General features: G+C 38.0%; 1 protein-coding gene across 1 annotated transcript in view; it reads right to left on the bottom strand.

Annotated features, from left to right (window-relative positions):
* The window catches only part of LOC100412273 (MICOS complex subunit MIC19), a 300,089-nt gene that overhangs the window by 80,708 nt on the left and 194,565 nt on the right, over nucleotides 1–24,816 (bottom strand). The window contains exon 6 of the mRNA XM_009003051.5: nucleotides 21,607–21,690. Within this exon, the coding sequence (XP_009001299.5) occupies nucleotides 21,607–21,690 (84 nt within the window). The remainder of the gene's footprint in view (nucleotides 1–21,606; nucleotides 21,691–24,816) is intronic.

The raw sequence follows: 24,816 nt of genomic DNA, 5'->3' as shown, positions 1-24,816 counted from the left end.
TGGAGGAGTCGGAACACACACGTAACAGTTACTGATTAAGTTCACCTTTTTAAATGGGTGTGGTCTGTGGTGTCCCAACACAACTGCAAGAGTAACATCAAAGGTCTTATCATAGATCACCACAGCATACATAACACGAAAAAGGTTTGAAATACTGTAAGAAGTACCAAAATGTGGCACAGAAACCCTAAGTGAGCACATGCTGTTGGAAAAGTGGTGCTTATCAACTTGCTTAATACAGAGTTGCCACCAACTTTAAATTTGTATTTTAAAAAAAGGCGAATGAAGAATGCCTGTACTGTGATTTGTCCATCTGGCATCTCCTGGACAAATAAATGTAACAAAAGTCTGAAACAAAGACAAAAACGTATATTCTCTGGATTCTGGTTGAGATACCAGAATACCATTCTCTTGCCATGCTGAGATATGTATCAATTAAAAAAATAATAAGTGGCAATATGGCTGGATGTGGTGGCTCGCACCTGTAATCCCAGCACTTTGGGAGGCCAAGGCAGGTGGATCACCTGAGGTCAGAAGTTCGAGACCAGCCTGGCCAACATGGGAACCCCGTCTCTACTAAAAACACAAAAATGAGCCAGATATGGTGGCAGGCCCCTGTAATCTCAGCTACTTGGGAGGCTGAGGCAGGAGAATGGCTGGAACCTGGGAGAGACTACAGTGAGCAGAGATCACGCCATTACACCTGGGCAACAACAGCGAGTCCCCGACTCAGAAAAAAAAAGTAGCAACATGATGAACCTAGATTTCAAACTAAAACAATAATTCAACACACAGCAAAGACTCTAAAGAAGATGTAAAACTTCTTAAAACTCTTGTATTATCCTGCATAACATCCTTCTCAGAACAAACACTATTTTCAAATACAGTGTCAGCAAGATCTCTACTAATTGCAAACATGAGCTCCAACCATAGACCTCATTCATTAAAGCTTCATTTTCTATAGTCAAACCTGGTAAGAGATACCATCAAAATGAATTTTAATTTGTCAGATAAGGAGGATTATGGTACAAAGATGTCTTTAAATACCTAATAAAACTATCCCAAACATACTGGAAAGCAGTATCGTGTACATGGGGGTCTTACCTTGAGATATGGCGTGAGAAAAACAAGTGATGACCCATGCTAAGGATGAGAGGTGAACGTCTGTCCCAAAGCTCCAGAAAAGTTACTTGAGTTTTTTAGCTGTACCTAACTGCTGCCACCTCGGCGGGCTGTCCATAGTAGAGAAATCTTCAGATAATCCAGGCATTTCCTGCCTTTTTTTTTTTTTTTCAGGTGGAGTCTCACTTTATCTCCCAGGCTGGAGTGCAGTGGCATGACCTTGGCTTACTGCAACCTCCGCCTCCTGGGTTCAAGTGATTCTTCTGCCTCCGCCTACCGAGTAGCTGGGATCGCAGGTGCGCACCACCACACCCAGCTAACTTTTGGATTTTTAGTAGAGACGGGGTTTCACCAGGTTGGTCAGGCTGGTCTTGAACTCCTGACCTGTGATCCACCCGCCTCGGCCTCCCAAAGTGTTGGGATTATAGGCGTGAGCCACCGTACCCAGCCTGCTTTTCCTGTTTTAATGATGGGGAAGAGGTTGGAGGGCAGTAAAGGAACTGCTAACCTAGAAGCACGAAGGAGAATTCACCCAAAGGTGAGGGGGCGGGCAACAGTACAAAAATTGGGGACTCAGGAAAGATGACAAGTGCAAATAACAGCGATCAGGCCTTCTCTGTTTTAACAGGGGAACAGATCAATGAAAGCAGGAAATGGACCACAGAGGTGGTGAATACAGATCTGTCAACGGCATAACCTTGTGGACAGGAGCCATTTCCAATCTACGTACAATGTTAAAGGAGGGACTTTCACCCAATTCACATTAAAATATTTATGTGGCCCACCCACATATTGTTTAGCTTTGGTAGAACACTGAACCAAAGGGCCACTCAGCCCCTTTCTGTCTCATGCAATCCCAGCCCAATTATAACCTCCCAAAAGTGTACTGTGTGGCTTAGAGAGAATGTGAGCTTGGACTGCCAGGGTTCAATTCCTGGTTTTGCCACTTGCTATTCCCAGGACCTTAGATAAAGTATATACCCTTACTGTGTGTCACTGCACTTGCCTAAAACATGAGGATCACACTCCTAGAAGGCTGGAAAGGCCAAATTAAATGACTCAGCATTGCAGTGCTAGCAAACATGTTGAGATACACACAAGTAAAATTGCAATAAAGGTTACTCTTCATTTTGAATAGCTTGGTAGGATTGTTAGTGTTGACTTGGGTTTGGAAGAGGTGTGGGGAAAGGAGGGTAAAGTCACAGAGGGAATCATGGGTGCATTTTCACTGAATAAGGAATTTTAAAAATACTTTAATACTCGCTGACCAGATTCATAGGGCTTACTTACTATTCCTCTAGGAGAAAATGAATTAGAGTCACTCTTGAAACCAGAGTGTCATTTGAAGTCAACGTAGAACTGATCTGCTAACAAAGTATAGACCAAAATAAGCACTGTCGGCCAGGCTTGGCAAGACAGATGCTGTACTCAAACAGCAAACCTGGCACTTTCTGAAAAGATAGTGAAGAATACGCTAGAGCAATAAATAACATAGAGCCAATGCAAGAGATGTAGGTAACGAGTGTTCTCCAGGGCCTGCCAGCAGGCTTCTCCCCCAGGTAGATGATATGCAAGGCTTTTTCAGGTCCCTGCTCACGTAGCATCTAATCGGAGGCCTCCCTATCCAAAACAGCATCTCCCACCCCCCACCCACATACACATCCCATCATTTTCCCTCCTCTTATTGAGTCATTTTTCTTCATAGAACCCATCACCACTTGACATGAAATATATCTGTCCTCGCCTATCTCGCATTAATGAATTGTCAGCTCTGTGGAACCAGAGGAATTTTTGTTTGCTTTGCTCTCTGCTACATCTCTAGAACCTAACATGGAGCTTGCCACATAGTAGGCTCTAAATAAGCATTTATGAAATGAACAGCTAATAGTGCAAAAATAACACTAAAAAACAAAGAGACATTTGGCGAAAGTCCTAAACTGTTAGAAAGAAGGTATTAAATTACATTAAAATATTATTAAAGTAATGCCTTTAAAGCTTTATAAAAGTCCAAAGTAATTATTTGAAAGTATTCTGCATTACAGATGAGACTAAGTAATTGGAGAATAGTTATTCCTGAATTCAACCAAACTTACAGAATTTACAGAGGTAGGTTTTTGAGAAAATATGGTTTAGAATTTTTATTTCAGTTGCTGATTGTCGACTGAAATCAGCAAACACTTCTCTCTCCTTAAAAAGTCCACAGATAAAGAAAGTTCCTAATAGAATAATAGAAATACATGAAAGTCAGTATTCCAGGTTACTTAAAATATGTGCCATGCACATACAGTATTTTATTGCTATTACTAATTTTAGGGTAAATGAAGGTGAGAAGTATAAGGCAGAGAGACTTATACCAATACCCTGTTTTGCTATGCCGATAAACTTTAAGGGAGAAAATTTTCTCAAAAGAAAAATGATTTTTTCTGGATAATGAGGGGATTCAGAAAGTACTGTTATATAAAACAGGCTAGGGAAATGTCTTAACTACAAAGTGGGCGTTCACAGTAGCAAGTTAGCAGGTATTTTTACCATATTTTTACCACAGAGAAAATGAGAAAGAAAAACAATTTAAAACAGTTGTTATGCCTTTATCTTTACATTGTAGCAAATTCAAATAAAAAAGACATTCACCCACAGCTGACAAGCTGGGTTTAATCCTTATAATGCCCATAATTTTATACCATAACAACTGCATACTTCAGTCATGAACATAATCCACTTTGACTGAAGAGATTAAAAATACAAATAAGACCCACAAATATAAAAAATAATTTAAGAGACCTAACCAATATTCGTTACATTTTGCATTTTAGGTAGAAGCAGAAAAGCCAACAGGAAGTTGTGGGAGGAACATAAAAAATGAATTTAAATTACAAGAGAAAAATTATTAGATATTTATACGGATAGATCTTTTTGAAAAGTTACTGCTTGATGACTTAAAAACTGGAGTTTTTCATCATTTAATTTTAATCAAGTTAAAATTTTCACAAGATTAAGCATTCTCTAAACTCAGAATGACTTCTGAGTAATTCAGTCAGAAAATTACATTCTTAAAAAAGGTAACAGAGCCTTCTGTGAGGGTTTTCTGAGCTGGCCAATAATATGCTGAGACCTCTAGTTTTTTAATGAAAAGGTGATTTTGCTCTTGGCGAGAACTTTTAATAGACTCTTGCATAAATTGCACAAAATGATGAGATGTGACAGCATTAAGTCTGACCCAGTACATTTTTCTTTAGAAATGAAATTTACAATATTGATATCAACATCCCAATGTCATTTTGCCAAAGCCAAGACCCCAGAATTGTTTTCTGCCTCTCAGGAATAGAATCCAAAGTAAAAGCCTTGTTTTTCAAGAAAATACCTTTTAATCAGGACTATTCATAATCATGAATGTTGTCCCACAAAGCTCAATGGCTATCGGGGAGTAACTGCTGCACGACTTACCCCCCAGCTCCCTGTTCTCACCACCACAGCCTGGCGACCCATCCTCACCCAAGCTTCTGTGTTTGCTTATTCTTGTTATCCATTTCATTTTAATGGATAAGATGAAAACTATAACTCAGTCTGTACTTATATGATGTTAAAAAAAAAAAAAAGCTGACCCAAAATTCTTAAACAGAAAGCAAGTACTTGCTCTGCCTTGGTATCTTAAACGAGGTACTTCTGATGGAACATTCAAACACAAAAGTAAAAATCCCAGGAGACACGCTCACAGCATATTACTAGAGGGCACTTGTGTAGCATTTCCTCTGGTGCTAAGGTCTCCTACAGCCCCAAGGTCCCCATGCCCCAGCTACCTCCTTCACGTTGCCCTCCCCAAATGTCACAACCACAACCTGTAGAGCCTGGTTTCTTCTTCTCTGTGTGCCTATTTCCCTGGTCTGGAGGAAATAAGACTGCAATATTACAATGCCATAGGATTTAATAAACAAATCATAGATTGAATATGCAGAAGTAAAAGCTCAACCAGCTCTGTACTTTTTAAAAAATGTCCCACTTATTAGCTAGGCTGATTCAACTAAATGGATACAGATTCAAACCAGCCTCTGCTCAAAAGATGACAGAGAGACCTAAGTTTATGTTCACTAAATTATCAGACTTCTATCTCTGATATATACAATCTGCCAAATTTGAAGGCAAATATATATATATATATATGCACGCACACACACACACACACACACACACACACACACACACACATACACATTTATATATGAGAGAAATCTGGTCCTCCCACCCCCCATGACTTATTTTGGAGTCAGGATCTCGCTCTGTTGCCCAGGCTGGAGTGTAGTGACATATAATGGCTCACTGCATCCTTGACCTTCTGGGCTCAGCTGATCACCCCACCTCAGTTTCCTGAGTAGCTGGGACCACAGGCACATACCACCCACCATATTTGGCTAATTTTTTTTTTTTTTTTTTTTAGAGACAAGATCTTGCTTTGTTGTTCAGGTTAGTCTCGAACTCCTGGGCTCAGCAAGCCTCCTGCCTCGGGTTCCCAAAGCGCTGGGACTACAGGCATGAGTCACCTTACCTGGCTGAGAAATCCCATTTTATCAAATAAAATAACATACATGAAAGAAATCTGAAAAACCTGAAAGATTATGTAAGCTTAATTGTAGGTTTTAAGAAATTATTATATCTATATTTTCAAAAGTTTTATAGTTGAGCCAATAATTCCATTCCTTCTGGCAAAATTGAATATAACATTCGTTTAAAATAATGGCTGGGCACAGGGACTCATGCCTGTAATCCCAGCACTTTTGGGAGGCAAAAGTGGGCAGACTGCTTGAGCCCAGGAGACAGAAGTTGTGGTGAACTGAGATCACACCATTGTATTCCAGTCTGGGCAACAGTGCAAGACAAGAAAAAAGAAAGAAAAGAAAGGAAGGAAGGAAGGAAGGAAGGAAAGAAGGGAGGGAGGGAGGGAGGGAGGGAGGGAGGGAGGGAGGGAGGGAAGGAAGGAAGGAAGGAAGGAAGGAAGGAAGGAAGGAAGGAAGGAAGGAAGGAAGGAAGGAAAGGAAAGGATATATACTTTAAATAGAATTCAATCTGTGTTTCCAGATCCAACCCCTCTACTCTAATCTAGGGCTTTCTCCCCACAACAAGCTACCTCAAACAGCTGTATAATTATCAACCTCCTAGAGACTGGTGCTGATAACTGATATTAATCCTAATTTAGTGTATATATATAAATTAACACATACTATTTTATTTAATCTCCACACCCCTAAGGAAGTATGATATGAAGACCACTTTACAGATGAGGAATCTGAGGGTCAAACAGGTTACATGATTTATCTAAGAATAAGCAGCCAAATAAGCAGGAGGTCTAATATATGAATCCACATCCACTTGTCTATATTTGAGAGGGCCACCCCAACACAAATCAATTGTAGGAACCTAAACAGACAAACACCCACTCACTCGCCTGGAAATTATTTGATGAGATAATCATAACTAGGTAAACACTACCACCATTCCCTTTGCCAACTACATGAAACCAATTCTCAAGCCTCTAGGTTTCTGTTTCCTTGCTTGAAAAAGTTTTAGTTTTATACTAGATGAATGCTAAAGTTTCAAGGAGCAGTATACTTTTGTGTGTCTGTAAAACATTCCATTTCATTAACATATTGTCCAGCTTGTTGTATAAATATTAGTTTTAATGATAGAGGCTTCAAACATCGTCAGTCTTGTTTTACTGTCTGGAAAGGCTTGAAGCACAGAATTTCATCACAATCACTGCTTCCATTTGGCCATTTCTAGAGTAACATTCGTTTAAAACGATCTTTTGCATAATTACTCTGAAATAGCTAGAGTAACTGATATTTCCATAAATTTAGTTCCTTTATATAACTTGAGCCTCTATTTAAACTAAAATATACTTTTGTCTTTCTGATGTTAATCTTTTGGGAAGTGAGTACAGGGTCAAATCCAAATGATACATAATATAATTTTTTAATGTACCCAACAGCGAAATGGCAGTCTCTGTCTTTAATTACATACTATTGAATTTTAACAAATAGTTCTAGGGATGTCTGCCAAATTTCCACAATTTAGAGCAACTACACCATGAGAGAACAGACAGTTCATAATTTATTATGTGTTACTTTTCTTGAACTACAGAAGTGCTCATTGTAGTTCTAGTTACATTTTCATGTTAATGATAATTAGGATAAACAGATAAGCAGACAAATCTTCTCAATACATGGATTGCTTGCCCAAGGAGATAACCCCTCAGCCTTTGCCATTCTGCTCTCACCCATATTTTCGCTGTCTACATCAATCACAGATGGTCCATCTAGCCAAGGTGAAAACTACATTATGATTAAGTTCTAGAAATTCTAATATTAAGAGGTAACAAGCAAGGTGGAGTAATGAGATGTTAGAGCTAAACTGTGTCTGCTTCAGTCACTTCGTGTGTCACAGGTACCTACTAGGCATAATACCTGCGCACACAGTAGGTGCTCAACATCCCCTCATCATCTACAACTATTCACAAATATTATAAACAAAACGTGGCTATCTACTAGTTGCCGTCACAGAAAGTGGCATCACCTTTACCTGGGCTGATTCAGCTTGGCTTATAACTTCAATTTCTGGTTATATTTCCCCACAATATAGGGCCAACTGCTTTTCTCTGCATCACCTCAGAGGAGGAAGGCTCAACTCACAGATCCTTTACAATTTCCTTACTTTCAGCAACTCTCCTAACAATTTAGCCTATACAGTATAGCCATACTAATTAACTGTATCTCATCATGCCCTATAATAAAGCTGGTTCAGCTTCCCTTAACTGTCAAGACTCACTATTAAATAAAACAATGGGTGCTACGATTGTGGAAGAAAGCCAAGTACAAATGTTGCTGAGGGAAACTTAGTTGAGAATCTGTTACTTGACTCTAGCAGTTCTAAACAAAAAATGTCATGCCCACCTCCACCAAAAATCTTTTTAAAGAGGGGGAGGGCCAGATGCAGTGGCTCATGCCTGTAATCTCAGCACTTTGGAAGGCAGGGCAGGTAGATCACTTGAGGTCAGTTAGACACCAGCCTGGCCAACATGGTGAAACCCCATCTCTACAAATTAGTCAGTCATGGTGGTGCACACTTGTAATGCCAGCTACTCAGGAGGCTGAGGTGGGAGAATCCCAAACTTGGGAGGTGGAGGTTGCAGTGAGCTGAGATCATGCCACTGCACTCCAGCCTGGGTGACAGAGCAAGACTCTGTCTCAGAAAAAAAATGCACAAAAATAAAGAGGGGGAGGATGAGAAGGGGTGTGGAACATGATAAACCTGAGACCAAAAGCCTTGTGAAAATTTAATAGTGTAGCACTAGTCACACAGAAGGAGAGGCTGTTGGTGAGGAGGAAGACAGACGCCTGGGTGCCAGCTAGGAATCCCAGGTCAAGTTACTCAACGTCTTTGGGCCTCAACAAATCAATTGGCTGTGTGGGGAAGAGAGAAATACCTTCCCTAATGGTTTGTTCTAGGGATAGAATACTATATTATGTTAACTTGTTTCAAGCACTGCCTGGCTTATAATAATCCCTCAATAAATGGTGAATTTTTTTTTTTTTTGAGATGGAGTCTCACTCTGTCATCCAGGCTGGAGTGCAGTGGTGGGATCTCAGCTCACTGCAACCTCTGCCTCCTGGGTTCAAGCGATTCTCCTGCCTCAGCCTCCCAAATAGCTAGGACTATAGACATGTGCTGACGGTGGATGTTTTAATGATGACATTGATGGTACTGACACTGATATTAATATTTCTTTGCAGCCGGGTGCAGCGGCTCACACCTGTAATCCTAGCACTCTGGGAGGCCGAGGCGGGCAGAACACAAAGTCAGGAGACTGAGACCATCCTGGCTAACATGGTGAAACCCCATCTCTATTAAAAATACAAAAAATTAACCAGGTATGGTGGCACACACCTGTAGTCCCAGCTACTTGGGAGGCTGAGGCAGGAGAATCACTTAAACCTAGAAGGCGGAGGTTGCAGTGAGCCAAGATCGTGCCACTGCACTCCAGCCTGGGCGACAGAGCAAGACTCCATCTCAAAAAAAAAAATTTCTTTGTCAACTATCTTGGAACAAGGATGTACACAATGCACAGTACCCAGGGGCACTCTGTCACTCAAACCAGGTTTTGGGATAATATATGAAGTTGGGAATTCTATTCAGGATAAGGATTGTGGATGAAATTGATATCATTGTTCACTCTCTCCCCAGTCATGTAAAACTAATGAATAAGAACACTGGCCAGGCACAGTGGCTCAAGCCTATAATCCCAGCACTTTGGGAGGCTGAGGTGGATGGATCACGAGGTCAAGAGATTAAGACCATCCTGGTCAACATGGTGAAACCCCGTCTCTACTAAAAATACAAAAAATTAGCTGGGCATGGTGGCGTGTGCCTGAAATCCCAGCTACTCAGGAGGCGGGGGCAGGAGAATTGCCTGAACCCAGGAGGCGGAGGTTGCGGTCAGCCGAGATCACGCCATTGCACTCCAGCCTGGGTAACAAGAGTGAAACTCCAGCTCAAAAAAAAAGAACATCACTTAGACAATAATTCGATTTATTCAAAAGTTTGCTTGAGAAGTAGTAATTACACTGATGTTTAATGTTACATACGTTATATTGGTGCACACATAGCAGAAGTTAGCATAACTGGAGCAAAAGGACCCTCACCTAAATCTCAGAAAACCTGCAGAATAAGGTCTAACTTGAGACAAGCTGCCCACTAAGCAACCTGGAAGATGCATCTCTAAGTTACATGGCCCTTTTTGACTTGCTGAAAATGCCTTCATTCATTCATTTGACAATTAATAAGCACTTGCTAATGCCAAGCACTGGTCTAGGTACTAGGGATACAGCCAGGAACAAACAAGGCCCCTGCTCTTATATAGCTTATGCAAACACTACAAGTCACAAGGGGACAGTGTGGTGACCATGCCATTCTCTCTGAACTCCAGTTCTAAATGTTTTAAGAAAAATTAAATTACTGAGCATGTGATTACTGACCAAAATCAAACTTATTCTCCTGATACAAAGGTGCACTTTCTAACCTATGTAAGCAAACCTTACTGCTTCCTCATAAAATGATAGCAAGTCCTATAAATTATTTCTAGAGGGTCAGAGAAATCTTGAGACTCTAACGGAACAGAAGATGCTGATTTCTCTTTCACTCGCTCTTCCAGCACCATATCTTGGCAACACTTGTGGGAAGATTCGTAAAGATCCACAGGGGTATTTTATCCAAGTTAATTACCTTCCTACTTCATTTCATAAAAGGGAAGAATATTCTGGTTCAGACCTTCCATTGGTGGCATTCTGCTGAAACCTGTGCCTGATTCTTTGGGTAAGGATGTACAACTCTTGAGTTAATGGGCATGATGCTGAATCTTGATATAGGAAGATCAAGAAGAAACCCCACTACCCATTGCTCCCAATTCTGAGGAGGTTAGAATAATGCAAGCTTGAATCAATGGACACCTAAATACAAAAATGAGATGCTTACTATAGGCTACAGTTTTCTCAAAGACTCTTGGAGAGGGTAAGCATCAGGAAGAGAATTCAGAGTGAGAAAGAACGCCCCACCCCAGAGCACCTTTCAGACCCTGAGATAGGCTCGTCTCATCTGCCTCTGCTTTTGGAACATGGTGCAAAGGGTGGAAATCCCAGGGTGATTTCAGGTCCTCAGAAGCCCTCAGATTAGGAATTCCATCAGTGAAATTCTATGGCTACTCTACCTTTACATCTTAGGATGCAAGCTATGAAGGACTAAAGAAATGTAGGTACTAGCATTATTCAGAGCACAGAAATCTTGGGTAATATACTGGGATAAATTCACAGATGTATCTCAGAAGAAAGATTCCATAGTTTGGGTATAAGGCTGAAACACACCATGCAACAGCCTCATCCTGGAGGCTCTAAGTGTCCATAATTTCTGAGAAGGCCTGTAGAAAAGAAGTCTGTTCAGCTTAGTGAAACCTGACATTCCTCAAAATTATTTGGCCATGAAACCCATCCCATTCCTGGACAAACACATTAATTTTAAAACATTTATCTAAGGTCTATTATGTGCTAGGCACTATCACATAATACTGATCAGAGGGGAATGAGTTCTGGTCTTCAAAGGAACTTACCTGTTTAATGCTTATTTTCAGAGAGAACTACTTGAGGCAACCAATGTAACGGGGTCTTTATCTGAGAATTCAACCTGATGGATCTCTCCAACCTACTAACTTTCCCTCCAAATCCCATGATCTTTAGACTCTGAAGAGACAAAGTTAGTGTTCTTCACAAAACACACAGCCTCCATGGGTCCACTGCGCCACTGTGTCAACTGAAAGCTCCATGCCAGACATCAATGGGCTTTTGTGCCATCTGTATTCATCATTATACCTTTGAATAGAGCCTGGCTCACTGTAGGAGATTAATAAACGTGTTTTTGAATGAGCGGTGAATGCCAAGGACTCCCTCTGGCCCCCAAAATTCTGATAAGAATGACCAAAGTTAAAATCCTATCTTAGCCTACACGGACAAATTGGATTTGGGTTCCCTTTGCTGACCTTACTGTGCAAACCTGCTTTATATGCCAAATTCAGATGTGGGCACTTCTTATTTGATGATGTTATGAGCTAATATTATTTGCAAACGTTTTAATGACCAAATATATCTTTTTAACTGAAGCTAATGTGTTGAAATGTAATGCCTTAAAGAGGCACAGCTGTCTCATGGTCTGAACATAAATCTGTGATTGAAGAGCACTCTCTAACACAAGCCTTGCAATTTCCTTTAAAAATTTTCATATTCATGTATTTTAGTTTTTCAGTCAGTAAAATAAGGAAATACGCATAGGCTGGTCTGCCTACATGAAGTACATTTGAAATTTATAAATAAACAAGATGTCAAGAAGCAAAACAATCACTAACTTCGAAATTGGATGTGAAAAAAATTCAAAGGATTTAGACAATTTCAATCTCAGACACGGGAAACATAATGATTTCCTGGCTGTAATATTCTTATCAATAGCAAGAAAGGAGCTCAAAGAAAGTAAAGTGAGTAAATAATTGTTTTTCAAATAAAACAGCCTGCTGAGCCTTCCCAAAATGTACAGAATCTTTAAAAGTGGAATTAATTTTCCCTGGACTCTACAATGCTTTATTTTTTACCTGTCTTTACACATTCAAGTGGCATATCATTTTTTAAAACCATCAAGGTAAACAGAATCTAATTATTTTATTGTGTAGTCTCTCAAAAGGTAAAGGAAATGTGAAGAGTTGAGAAAGTATGCAACCCATATTGTTGGCATCTCAGCACTTATGATCATTACAGGCACTCACAAAAAAGCAATAGTGGGCTTTAAAGCTGAACTGTATATTATCTCTTTCTCAGAGCCCTGGGGCTATCACTGCAAAGCACAGTAGTCCATTCTAAGCTCTGAATAAAGAAAAGGAAGAGATCATTAAATTATAATTTCCATGCACAATTGGTACAAGTATTTCCTACCAACAGGATTAATATGAAAGCAAGATCCCAGAATAAAGCTGCTCAGCAGAGAGGATGGCAGTTTAGTGTCTTGTAAATTTGATTTCACTGAAAGCCCTGACACATCATAATAGTGAAATCCTATTTACTGTAGCAAGCAGGATGGATAATGCTATTTAACACTGCTGTACTGTGTGCCATCCACTCACAGCTTTGTACTCCATGTTCTCATCTTACCTTAAGGTTAATACTTCTTGACAGCCTACACGGTAAATAGGGCCCCAAACTAAGTGCTGATCCCATGATTTGCAAATCTTTCCCCCTAAAGTTAGACATAGGAAAACTGACTATAGTTAAGGGAATCATTTTACCTGGATGCACTTTTAACAGCTCACCCTAGGAAAAAAAAAATTAGTCTCATATCCTTAAAGCCAGATTTACAAAGCAATTCAAGGTTACCTAAACCACATTTCCCATTCGAAATTTCAGATAAGTTAACAGAAAAGCCAATGCATTTCAAGGATTTGTTGAATAATGAATCAAGAATAAGACCCCCAAATCTACTATACTGTATTGATTTTTTTTTTACCCCAAAGAACAAACTAGGAGAAAAAAAAAAAATCTTGCTACTTTTGGAATATCTGCAATAATAAACTTCCTTTAGGACAGCAGGTAAAGAGGGTAAAATGGTTCCATCTTTGCACCTAAGTTATCAATTATGTTAACAAAAGATATGGTGATACTGGGCCTTATTAATTTTTCTACCTATTAACATCTAAGCGCTTTACTTAAACTACCGTTACTTGTTACTGATTAAAAAAAATTTAGAGTAACTCAATGTACACAATCCAAGCCACTTTACTAAAACCTCTGTTGCTTATGACATTATAATTCAAAGGGATATTGGCTTCTATTCACTTCAACATCCAAACCTGTGGACTACAAAACCTCATCTCTGTTTCTGCAACTCTCGGTAACTACAGAAACCACAGGGAATCTGCACTGATCTCCACATGAATGAGGAAGTCAGTACAAAATTTCCCACAAACTAGTATAACCTACGCAGGTGCATCTACCAGGAAGTTACATTTTTAACTATCGTGTTAAATTTACTCTGTCACATTGCATGGCCAAAATGAGTTATGCACATGACCTAAAATCATTGGTAACTATTTAGAAAGCAAGTTGTTTTATGTGTGCGTGTGTGCTGGGGGGTCAGTGGGAGGGAATAGCAAACGGTTTCTTAAACCCACAAACCAAGTTTCTTATCTCCCCATCTTCAAAAAAGGATTGTTTATATTTTAGTATCTCAGATGTCAGTAGTCTGATTGTGAATCCATCCTGTATTAATTCCTTGAAAAGCTTGATCCAGCTTTACTCACTGAAAGTTTACAATGACAGACTTCAGCTGGTAGTAAAAACAGATAACAATTTCTTCCCATAAGAAGCACACTGGGATGACAATCACTTGTTCTGTTGTCATTCCTCGTTATTACCATTGTTGACATTACTTTTCCCCAAGCTTTACACAGAGGAGCACAGAAGCAAAGGTACTAATTGACAAAGAAGAAGTCACACAATCAAATGCCAATTAATCATAGAGATGAGCCCAACACTTTATGAAGCAGTAAAAGACATGTCATCTGCCATAAGTGAGAGACTTTTAAACATTGCTCATTTGATGTAAGCAGGACCTTAGAATTTAATTAGCAACTCTCTCCACAGGTGACAAACTAGTAATATACTTTTCTTCTTAGTGGCAATTTATTTTTCATCATTCTCTTTTGCCCAGCTTATACAATTCTCCCCCCCTCTTAATTCTATGGGATTTCCTGCAGTGTGTATGCAAATTGCTGCTGAAATCCGGAGGTGTCTGAAAACTGAAAGCAGTCCATGCCACACTGGCATTTATTATTCACCAAGTAAGGGATTCCGAGGTGTCTGAGACAAAGTTTCTGTCTTTGTGGGACTTCTACTGGATAACTGGGAAGGCAATGATCAAGTTAACAAGTAATGAGGAAACTAGTTACAGATCTGGACGAGTGCTTTCAAAGAAATAAATAGGTTGATATGACAGTTATGGACAGGGTTCAGAAGTCTAGTTTCCGATAGTCATTAGGAAAGTTTAAAAACTTGTAAGGCAGTCAGAGACAGCTATTCAAAGGTAGAAAAGAGTATCCCAGGGAACAACAAAGGCAAAGACCCTGAAGTGGGAAAGAATTTTGAAGGATGGTATACACTTAGCAGATCCTCAGTATAGTCGGCATATGATAAATAATAGGTAATAGGTTTATAAACAAGGAAGCATCTATTTGATTATATGCCATGGAAAATTAGCCTAGTAAGTCCTCCATTTTTTACATACGGCACATAGAACAGTATTTAAAGTGGTCACTCTTACAAATATATCTTCATATTTAAGAATGCAAAGATCTTATAAATGCAGTGAGGGGAGGTGTAGGGATGAGCTGTCAAAGAACAAATACATGCCACATCACTGGGTTACTCAACATTGTATTACAGCTACCTACTAAGCTTTCTGATCTCCCTCAGCTCCTCAAGCCACCAGGGCTTTTACGTCTCCCTTCATGCAGAGTCAAACCCCATCATTCTTAGGAAAGCAAAGAGCAAAGAGGATTCCACAGAGCAAATCAATTCAAATTCATAATTGAGAAGTTATACTTGCAAGACACATTATCAAAGAGCTCAAGTCTTCAACACGTCCTGGGGAGACAAGGCCCTTCCTCCTGGAAGACCCCTGGGAGACCGCAGGTTCTACCCTCCATGACACGATAACCACGGTCCTTCCCCTCACTTCTCTCCCACAGGACCAACAGACTCCTGAAAAATACACATTTTCCTGAAGAACACACAACGATCCAGACTCTGATGAAAAACTATCAAAACACTTTATCAAAAGTAAAACAAAGTTTGCTTTCTTTCCAGAAGATGGAAAGAGATGAAAATATGGAAAGCAATATTATCAAACAATGAGTGAGTGAATGAAGACCTCAAAGAGAAATTTTTAAACTGCATGAACGACTACAAAGTTCTTACTTCAATGTGAAAGAAGTACAACTAGATATTAAAATAACTCTTAGGGGTATCATGCTGTAATCACTAGGTAATATGACCTTATTCATTCCCTTTTGGTCAGATTTTCCCAGGAAATGCCAAATTCTGGGGAGAAAATTATGCATTTTTGAATGCTGAACTCTTTTGCGTTATGAGGTGGCATTAATCAAATTATAATGTCAGGACCTAAAAAGTTGTATTAGCAGCTGAAAGAGCTAACTGACAACCCAAAGAACTAAACGGAATGAACATCTTCAAGTTAGTACTACACAGCACCTAAATGCTCAAGTATGGAACCTGGCTCAAAGCCAGGTCTATCATATTTTGACTGTATGTTCTTGGGTGAATGACTTTAAGCCTTCATCTAAACAATAGGGTGCACAGCCACATGGGGTTGCTGGTGTATAAAGTGAGACAATCCCTGCGAAGTACCTACCACAATTTAAGTGCTCAGTAAGTGTTATCATTAGCTACTGCTAATGATGATGCTATAAACAATAGCAGTGTTCAAAGATAAACTTGACTTTCACAGCATAGAACCAAATGATGAGTTTAAATGGTTTGTGAAGAAGATGTTAAACATTTGTGTGTATTTTAAAACTACACACTAATCGCATAAACATAACTTCATAGTGTAAGCTTAGAAAATCTAGGATTCATTCAACATGCTACTTGGATATGTAAGTTACAGAAACTCAAAAACAAAAGAAAAAAAAACGAAAATTCAGAAATAAGGAAATGAGCTCTGTGTCCTCAGGAGTTTACAAGATAAACACACATAACTCATCACAAGTATTATAAACAAAACGTGGCTATCATAAAGAAGTATAAAGCATTATGGATGTATTTGTCAATTATACAACAAACAAAAATAAAGTTGGGAAAAAAATTAAAAATAAAGTTTGGAAAACAAAAAACAGAATTTCCTGGGAGACTTGGAGACTACTTCTTAGAAACACTTAAGAATCTTCTCTTTGAAAGCTGCTCTCAGCTTCCTCCCATCAAATCACCAACCAGGAATTAATACTATCCATGTCTCTTTTATCAATAACTAGGAATTAAAACTCTGTAAGTATCTTTCAATAAGGACTTAAAAAATCTTTTCAAATGGCTTTGAAAAAAATGAGACTTTTTAGAACCAGTTTTCAAAAGCAGCAACACTTGTCTCAGTAAAGTGTCGCTGCTTTTGAAAACTGGTTCTAAAAAGAGTGAAATCAGTGTCCAGTTAAATTACACCTATTACTTCTAATGAGTTAGTGAAAGAAGAAAATTATCTCAGACTCCCGGGTGGAGTGGCCAATATAAATACCTGGGTGGAGGGAGTTCCATTCACACATGGGAATTATCTAATTAATAAGTTTATTGACATAGATCCAAGAAGCAAACCAAGCTGTATTACAGAAACTGAAGGTACTTCACATTTAGTGGACTTTGATTCATACTTTCAAGAGAAATTTGCATCAAGCCAATATAAATGAATAGTTCAAGTCATCAAAAATTGATAATGTGTACAATTGCTGTGTTGGTTAATCTAGCTAATGGGCAGATGGTAAGGTTATCTCAGGAATCTCCCTCAGAATGATTCCATAAAAGACTCATTGATGTCACACCCCTCTCCATTAATGATACACCACCTGGTATCTACTTTATAGTTTCATCATTTCATTTGGTTAAAAGAGGAAAGATACGTGCATATGTCCACCTTTAAACCACAGGCAACCTGGATTTTCTAGTGAGTTAGATGATCTGCAAGTTATATTAATATTATAATCATTTCTTACAATATGAATTATTGGATTCAGCATTTTCATACTAATACCAAAGTGTGCGCAGAATTCCTTACAGAAATAGTCAGACATTGTAATTTTCACCGCTGTCACAATACAAAAGAATATCCCTTTACAATCTTTTGCATTATGCCTAGAAAATGCTCCATCATTAGAGACCTATATGTCTCTCACATATTCCTGGAAGAAATCCAAATGGACAAAATTCAACTTGGGTACTTTGAGAATGACAATAACAAACAAAAACAGGACTGTATAGAAACGGGCAAAAGACACAAGGCAGTTGAATAATAGTAATTTTATGATTATCATTATCTTATACATAATGGAAAGTAAGCAGATAGTCTTTCATGGCAACAGCTGATATTTGTTAAGCTCTTTCCAGTTTTCAAGGGGTTTTTACACATTCACCTGATCTACCCTCAGTCATCATGAAGATGAGCAAGGAACATGTTACAGATAAAGAACCAGACACCACAAGGGATTAGGTGAACTGCCAAACAGCTAGATGACAAAAGCATGCCTTCTGACTCCTCGTTAACATCCTTTCTCCCACATAGTACTTAATGTGGCATTATTGAAATAAACTAATAGTAGTGTACACATTCCACCTTAGCATTTTAAGCTCACTGGTGCTTCTCAGATTTTAGTTTCAACTGCAGGGTAACTACTTTCCAGCCTGATCTTCAAAAAGGTAAACAATATATTCTGTCTATATAAGACACGACTCACAATAATTTGATCTTATCATATTGTGTCCATCTAATCTTCTACCACTTGTTCTACTTGATGCCAAAAAGCCTAACAGTGAATTAGTCTATGAGAAATGGGAGAATATTTTTCAGTGTCTTTTCTTGAGCCTCACAACAATTAAAGGCAAGTTTATAAGATACCTAATAGAGTAAAACCTGATGGCAAAGAAAACTGTCACTGGGTGGGGAAAAGCAGATGCCAGGTACATCACCTCAAAAATTGTCACTTTCATTCATTTATTCAGCTAACATTTACTAACTCTGATATGGTTTGGCTCTGTGTCCCTACCCAAATCTCATCTAGAATTGGAATACCCACATGTTGACAAAGGGATCTGGTAGGAGGTAATTGGATTCTGGGTACCGTTTCCCCCAGGCTGTTCTTGTGATAGTGAGAGAGTTCTAAGATCTGATGGTTTAAAGGTAGCAGTTTCCCCTGAATGCCCTCTCTCTGTCCTGACACCTTGTGAAAAAGGTGCCTGCTTCCCTTTCACCTTCTGCTATGATTGTAAGTTTCCTGAGGCCTCCCCAGCCATGAAGAACTGGGAGTAAATTAAAGCTCTTCACTTCATAAATTATCCAGTCTCAGGTAGTTCATCAAAGCAGTGTGAAAACAAACTAATACAAACTCTAACCCATGTGCAATCTCTAAGCATAGAAGTAAAACAATTTGTGGGTGAGTGGTTACTCTGTGGTGCACACTATTACAGGTGCTTTATGAGTATTAGCTCATTTAACAAATTAGTGAGGTAAGTACTATTATATCATCACTTAACAACTGACAAGTAAAGTCAGATGTTCCACATTACACTGCAGGGAAATGCCAGGTCAGAAATTTGAATCCAAGGCATCTGACATCAGAGCCTTGTGCTCTAAATCAGAGTTCTGCACACTACAACCAGGGGGCCAAATCAGGCCCATTACTTGGTTTTGGTTTTTCAATTTTAAATGTTTGGGGAAAAAAAAAAATTTTGTGATGTGTGAAAATCATATGAACTTCATACTTCAGTGTCCTGCAATTAGAACAGAGCCATATTCATTCACTTATAATTGGCTTTCTCTGATTCCACATTACAAAGGCAGAGTTGGGTAGCTGCAAGAAACCAAATGTGGCATGCAAAGCCTAAAATATTTACTATCTGGCCTTTACAGGAAAAATTGTTGTCATTCTCTAAACCATTCCACTTTATGCCTATTCAACATCTCTACTTCAATGCCTTGTGTCCTAAGCTTAACATATCCATAATTAAACTCCTGATTTCCTCTACCACCAACATCCTAATCCTTATCTTAAGAATCTTCCCCTGTGGAAAAAACCTTCTAGTTATGAAAGCCATAAACCTGAAGGTTCTTTGAGTCTTGGCTTTCTTCACTCATGTTCAAAGTCATCAGCAAATCTGGTCAACTCTACCTTTAAAATACTGAACCACATTTCATTACTTCCCCTGCCAGCACTCAGACCCACAGCACTGTCAGCCCTTTTCCGAGTTACTCCCATAATTTCTTACTAATTCTCTGTTGCTTCAACTCTTGCCCAAAACAGCAGCCAGGGGGCTGGTCTGCTCCTAAACCCTCCAGCCTCCCAAACATGCCAAGTTCATGCCTGCTTCATGGTTTTGGCAATGGCTTGCTTCCCTATTACCACAGGCCTGTCTTCCCGAATGTCATCATCTCAACAGATAGATCTTCCCTTTTTACCCAGCTCCATGACTAACCCCCAGTCCTGGGACTCGCTTTTCCCATTTCATTCCTCCTGAAATTACCATAATCTGCCATACACTAGGTATAGTGGTTTTAAATTGATTTTAAGCTCCATGAAGACAGATGTTTACCTCATTTTCTTCACCAGCACATAGCTGCTGGCACAAGACCAGGGCCAAACATATATTAGGTGCTTAAGTAAATATCTGCTAAATGAATAGGAGAATGCTCCCTACATTCAAGAAGTATTCAGTTCAGTAACACGTGGAGACAGCAAACACATTTAACATATAAATAACTGTACTGAGTGAGGATTAATAGTTTATTGCTCATTTTTTCCTATTTTCTTATCAAATAACATATTTTCAACAAATAAAATTTTGAGGGGTTCACTCAAAAAAAGAGAGAGCTCACTCTGCAAACTCATGGTCTATGTATGAAATTAATTTAGATAACCAATCTACTTTATTGCAGAGGGCACTGATAGGTGCTCAAACTCCCATTCTTAAACTCATTGCCTTCTTTTTCCCATCTTTGTCAAATTCTAGACCCATGCTGACTGACACCCTCTTTTCCTTCTCCTAACTCATCTTTAACTTCTACTATTCAGCTCCTGTCCACCTCTCCTGAAGGAGACATTCATTTCTTAACTACAAATGCAGTGAAACTGAGTTTTCAGAAAGAAAATATATCCTGCCAAGTGGAGCAGCTTGTGCCTGCAATCCCACAACTTTGGGAGGCTGAGGCGGGCAGATCACTTGAGGCCAGGAGTTAGAGACCAGCCTGGCCAACATAGTGAAACTCTATCTTTAAGAAAAATACAAAAATTAGTCAGGCATGGTGGTGTATGCCTGTAATCCCAGCTACTCAGGATGCTAAGGCATGAGAACTGCTTGAACCTGGTAGGTGGAAGTTGCAGTGAGCCAAGATCGCACCACTGCACTTCAGTTTGGGCGACAGAATGAGATTCTTTCTTAAAAAGGAAAAAAAAAGAAAATATATCATTTAAAACACTACCATTGGCTGGGCGTGGTGGCTCAAGCCTGTAATCCCAGCACTTTGGGAGGCCGAGGCGGGTGGATCACAAGGTCAAGAGATCGAGACCATCCTGGACAACATGGTGAAACCCTGACTCTACTAAAAATACAAAAATTATCTGGGCATGGTGGCACGTGCCTGTAATCCCAGCTACTCAGGAGGCTGAGGCAGGAGAATTGCCTGAACCCAGGAGGCGAAGGTTGCAGTGAGCCAAGATTGCACCATTGCACTCCAGCCAGGGTAACAAGAGCGAAACTATGTCTCAAAAAACAAACAAACAAACAAAAAAACCTATCATTTTTAAGAGTGCACTAAAGTTTAGTCAGTGTCTGGGGGAGTTAAGAGTAGCGGAGTACTGTCTGACCTGGAGGCAATGTAGATTCTAAACATATAAGGAAAAGTATCTGGTGGAGTTCCCATGTGACAAAATACATCAGTGAACAAACAATGAACCATTTCAAAGTGTCCAAAGAAAAAATGACATTCCTACACTGGACAAACAATCTGCTTTCCCTCCTCACTTCCTGTCCGCTTGACAACTAGGAAAAGCAGCTGAAATTCTAATTTATTAATTTTTAAATAAATATACAAGAAAGCGGCAGATGTGGTAATAGAATCAATGACGAAAAATAGCCATACCCTCTCCTCCAGTCTAGCCAGCTGTTCTTTGTAGAATGCATCCTGCTTCCTGAGCACTCGGTCTTTCTCTTCCAGCTGCCTAGCCTAAAAAAAGAAATGAGGAATATACTATATCAAGAAAAAGCAGCAACAGCAAAGCAAAAGTCAAGAATAAATTGCATTAGAAATAAGAATACAAATCTGAAGATTTTTGTAATCTATTAGGTCTCTACCATAGAAAACCATTAAGATGATGATTGCTGTATTTAAATGTAAAGAATAAGTCTACATTGCATTGTTTTTCACTGTAACAGCTGTGTCCTATTTTGTCCAAATGTATTTGGAAACGTCAGAATACAGCATATGACAGACTCTTATTTAACTTCCCTACAAAGAGTAATTTCAAGGATTAATATTTTGTAAAATGAAACTTTATCCTGGGCATAAGATACATGGCTCTTAACCTTTTGGAATAAAAAAAAAAAATGCCTAAATAACAGTTTGTACACAAATCTTGTGTTTAAGAACCTTTAATTACCTAGTGAAACTTGCCAATAAATACATACATTGTTCTGTTTTCCTTTTTGCAAAGAATTAATTGTTATGGAAGAGGGGAAACAAAAACTACTACATTGTTTATTTCAATAATTCAAAATAATCATAATAAATAACAATAATTAAAAGTAATTTTAAAAGCTTTAGCTATTCCACTTTCAATTTACAAAATTTTTAAAAATAAAATCAAAACAAGTAAAAAAAAAAATTCTTTTTTTTTTTTTTTGAGACAGTCTTGCTCTTGTTGCCTAGGCTGGCATGCAGTGACATGATCTCTGCTCATTACAACCTCCACCTCCCAGATTCAAGTGATTCTTCTGCCTCAGCCTCCCAAGTAGCTGGGACTATAGGCACATGCCACCACACTTGGGTAATTTTTGTATTTTTAGTAGAAATGGAGTTTCACCATCTTGATCAAGTTAGTCTTGAACTCCTGCTGACCTCGTGATACACCCGCCTCGGCCTCCCTAAGTGCTGAGACTACAGGCATGAGCCACCACACCCAGCCAAAAGTACATTTCTTAAACTAATGTTGGTATCTTGAATATTATGTTTAATTGGCCTCTGTCTTTGAGAAAAGGGACTTTCCTATATCACTCTGGGTTAGATTTTGTTTTCAACATATTTTTTGCTCAATGAAGGTTGAATATATGTCTGACTACAATTTGCAAGTATATATATGTATATGCATATGCCTATGTATATATGTATGTATACATCTTTTAATATATATTAATGAAGTACATATATTACTTTTAATATATATAAAGTATGTGTACATATATATATCTTTTTAAAAATTGTATGCATCCAAGCATCTGTTAACAAATATACATTTAGGCAGTCCCATCCTTGTGTTATTTCACCAAAATTCTTTTGCATAAGTGATTAAGCATTGCTTGTCTAAGATATCAAGGTACCTGTCTATTCAACTATCTGCTTAGTTTAGGTGAACTACAAACTACTTGCACATTTACAGGTTATTATTTTGCTACTTACTTTATCTTCAATATCCTGCAGCATGTTAAAAATAAACAAACAGTTATTTAACAACATGAGTACTGTTTTTTCCTAATTTCACACAAAGAAATCTGATGGATAATATTTAAAATGCAAGCCAAAGAAGGTAATGAGAAAGAAAATTTTTTAAAAAATGCTTAACTTGGGACACAATTAAATGTCACTATGCTGTTACAGTTTGAATAGAACATTTCAATGAAAAGTACATGCTGCTTGAAAGCATATAAATAAATTTTAAAAATACAATGTTAAGATTAGATTAAAATATATCCATATACAAGTATATAATCTATAGCTCCTTGGTATAACACAGTAAAAATTTTATTAGACTGTTAGGAATATGAAACAAAAAGTAAATGAATTTGAAAGCTAATATACATCACTATATACTCTAAAAATACCTCTCTAAATTCAACATAAAAACCGAAAATATAAATAAAGAGAATGGAAAAGAATGGACCCATAAGAAACTCCATAAAACAAAAGCATTACAAAATCAAAAGAATAAACAAGTAACAAAAAGAGGCAAAGAAATTCCAACAGGTAACTGAAAGTTCATCTTACTAATATATCGAGAACTGAAAAAATAAGCCTCATCCCTCACTCCTCACCCCCATCAAAAAAAAAAAAAAAGAAATATACACAAATAATATAAATGAGAAATTTACACAGAAAAAAATACAAATAATGATCACATGAAAAAAATCCAACCCCACAGCAAATCAGATTAATACAAAGTAAGGTAACATGGTTTCATTATTCATCCATCAAATTAACACAAATGTAAAATAAAAATACTCAATATTGGCAAGGATATAAGAAAACAGGCTCGCCTATACACTGCTGGTCAGAGTATAAATTGGTATACCCATTGTATAAATCAATCGGATAAAATTAACAAGTCTTTTAAATGTACATATACCTTGAGATCTAAAAACACTACTTACAGTACTTTCCTTAAGTACGATATGCAAAGGTGTTCATTAGAGGTTGTTTAGAACTGCAGAGAAACAAAAATGAACCAATCCAATGGCTAAATGAAATACGTACTCAAAGTATACCACGTAAAAAACAAAATATATATATATAAACCCAAGGGCAATATGACCTCGTTTTTGTAGAAGAATATTCTATAAAATGTCAACAAAGGTTACAGCAGAATGGTAGACCTATGGGCGGTTTCTATTTTCTTGTTTTTGCTTTTATATGTTCAAAATTAAAAACAAACATGCTTTATAGTCAAGGTGCAAAAGGAAGAAATTTTTTAAGATGAGGAAATAAATGTTTCTTGATTGTGATGGTGATTATACAATTATATGCATTTGTCAAAACTCATAGAACTATATATCAGAAAGAATGAATTTAACTACATAAATATTTTAAATGGATATAAATTAAGCATATTAAAATGTATAATAATAACAACTATAAATGTGTGAATGTGTGTATAAATCATTACTATCATTAATCTTCCTGTGACCAATTTCACTTCTAGGCATTCAATCCTAGCAAATATTAAAAAATTAGAGAATTTATATCTAAGAAAATGCAACTAGTATTATTTAAAGGAACAACTAAGAGTGAACAATAGAGGTTTGGATAAATAAGATATAATCTGACAACAGGATATTGATTATAAAGATTTTGATCCAGCCA

The sequence above is a fragment of the Callithrix jacchus genome, chromosome 11, assembly GCF_049354715.1.
Source record: "Callithrix jacchus isolate 240 chromosome 11, calJac240_pri, whole genome shotgun sequence".
Taxonomy (NCBI): domain Eukaryota; kingdom Metazoa; phylum Chordata; class Mammalia; order Primates; family Cebidae; genus Callithrix; species Callithrix jacchus.
Note: the sequence above shows the minus strand (reverse complement) of the source record. Positions and strands in the feature narration are given on the sequence as shown.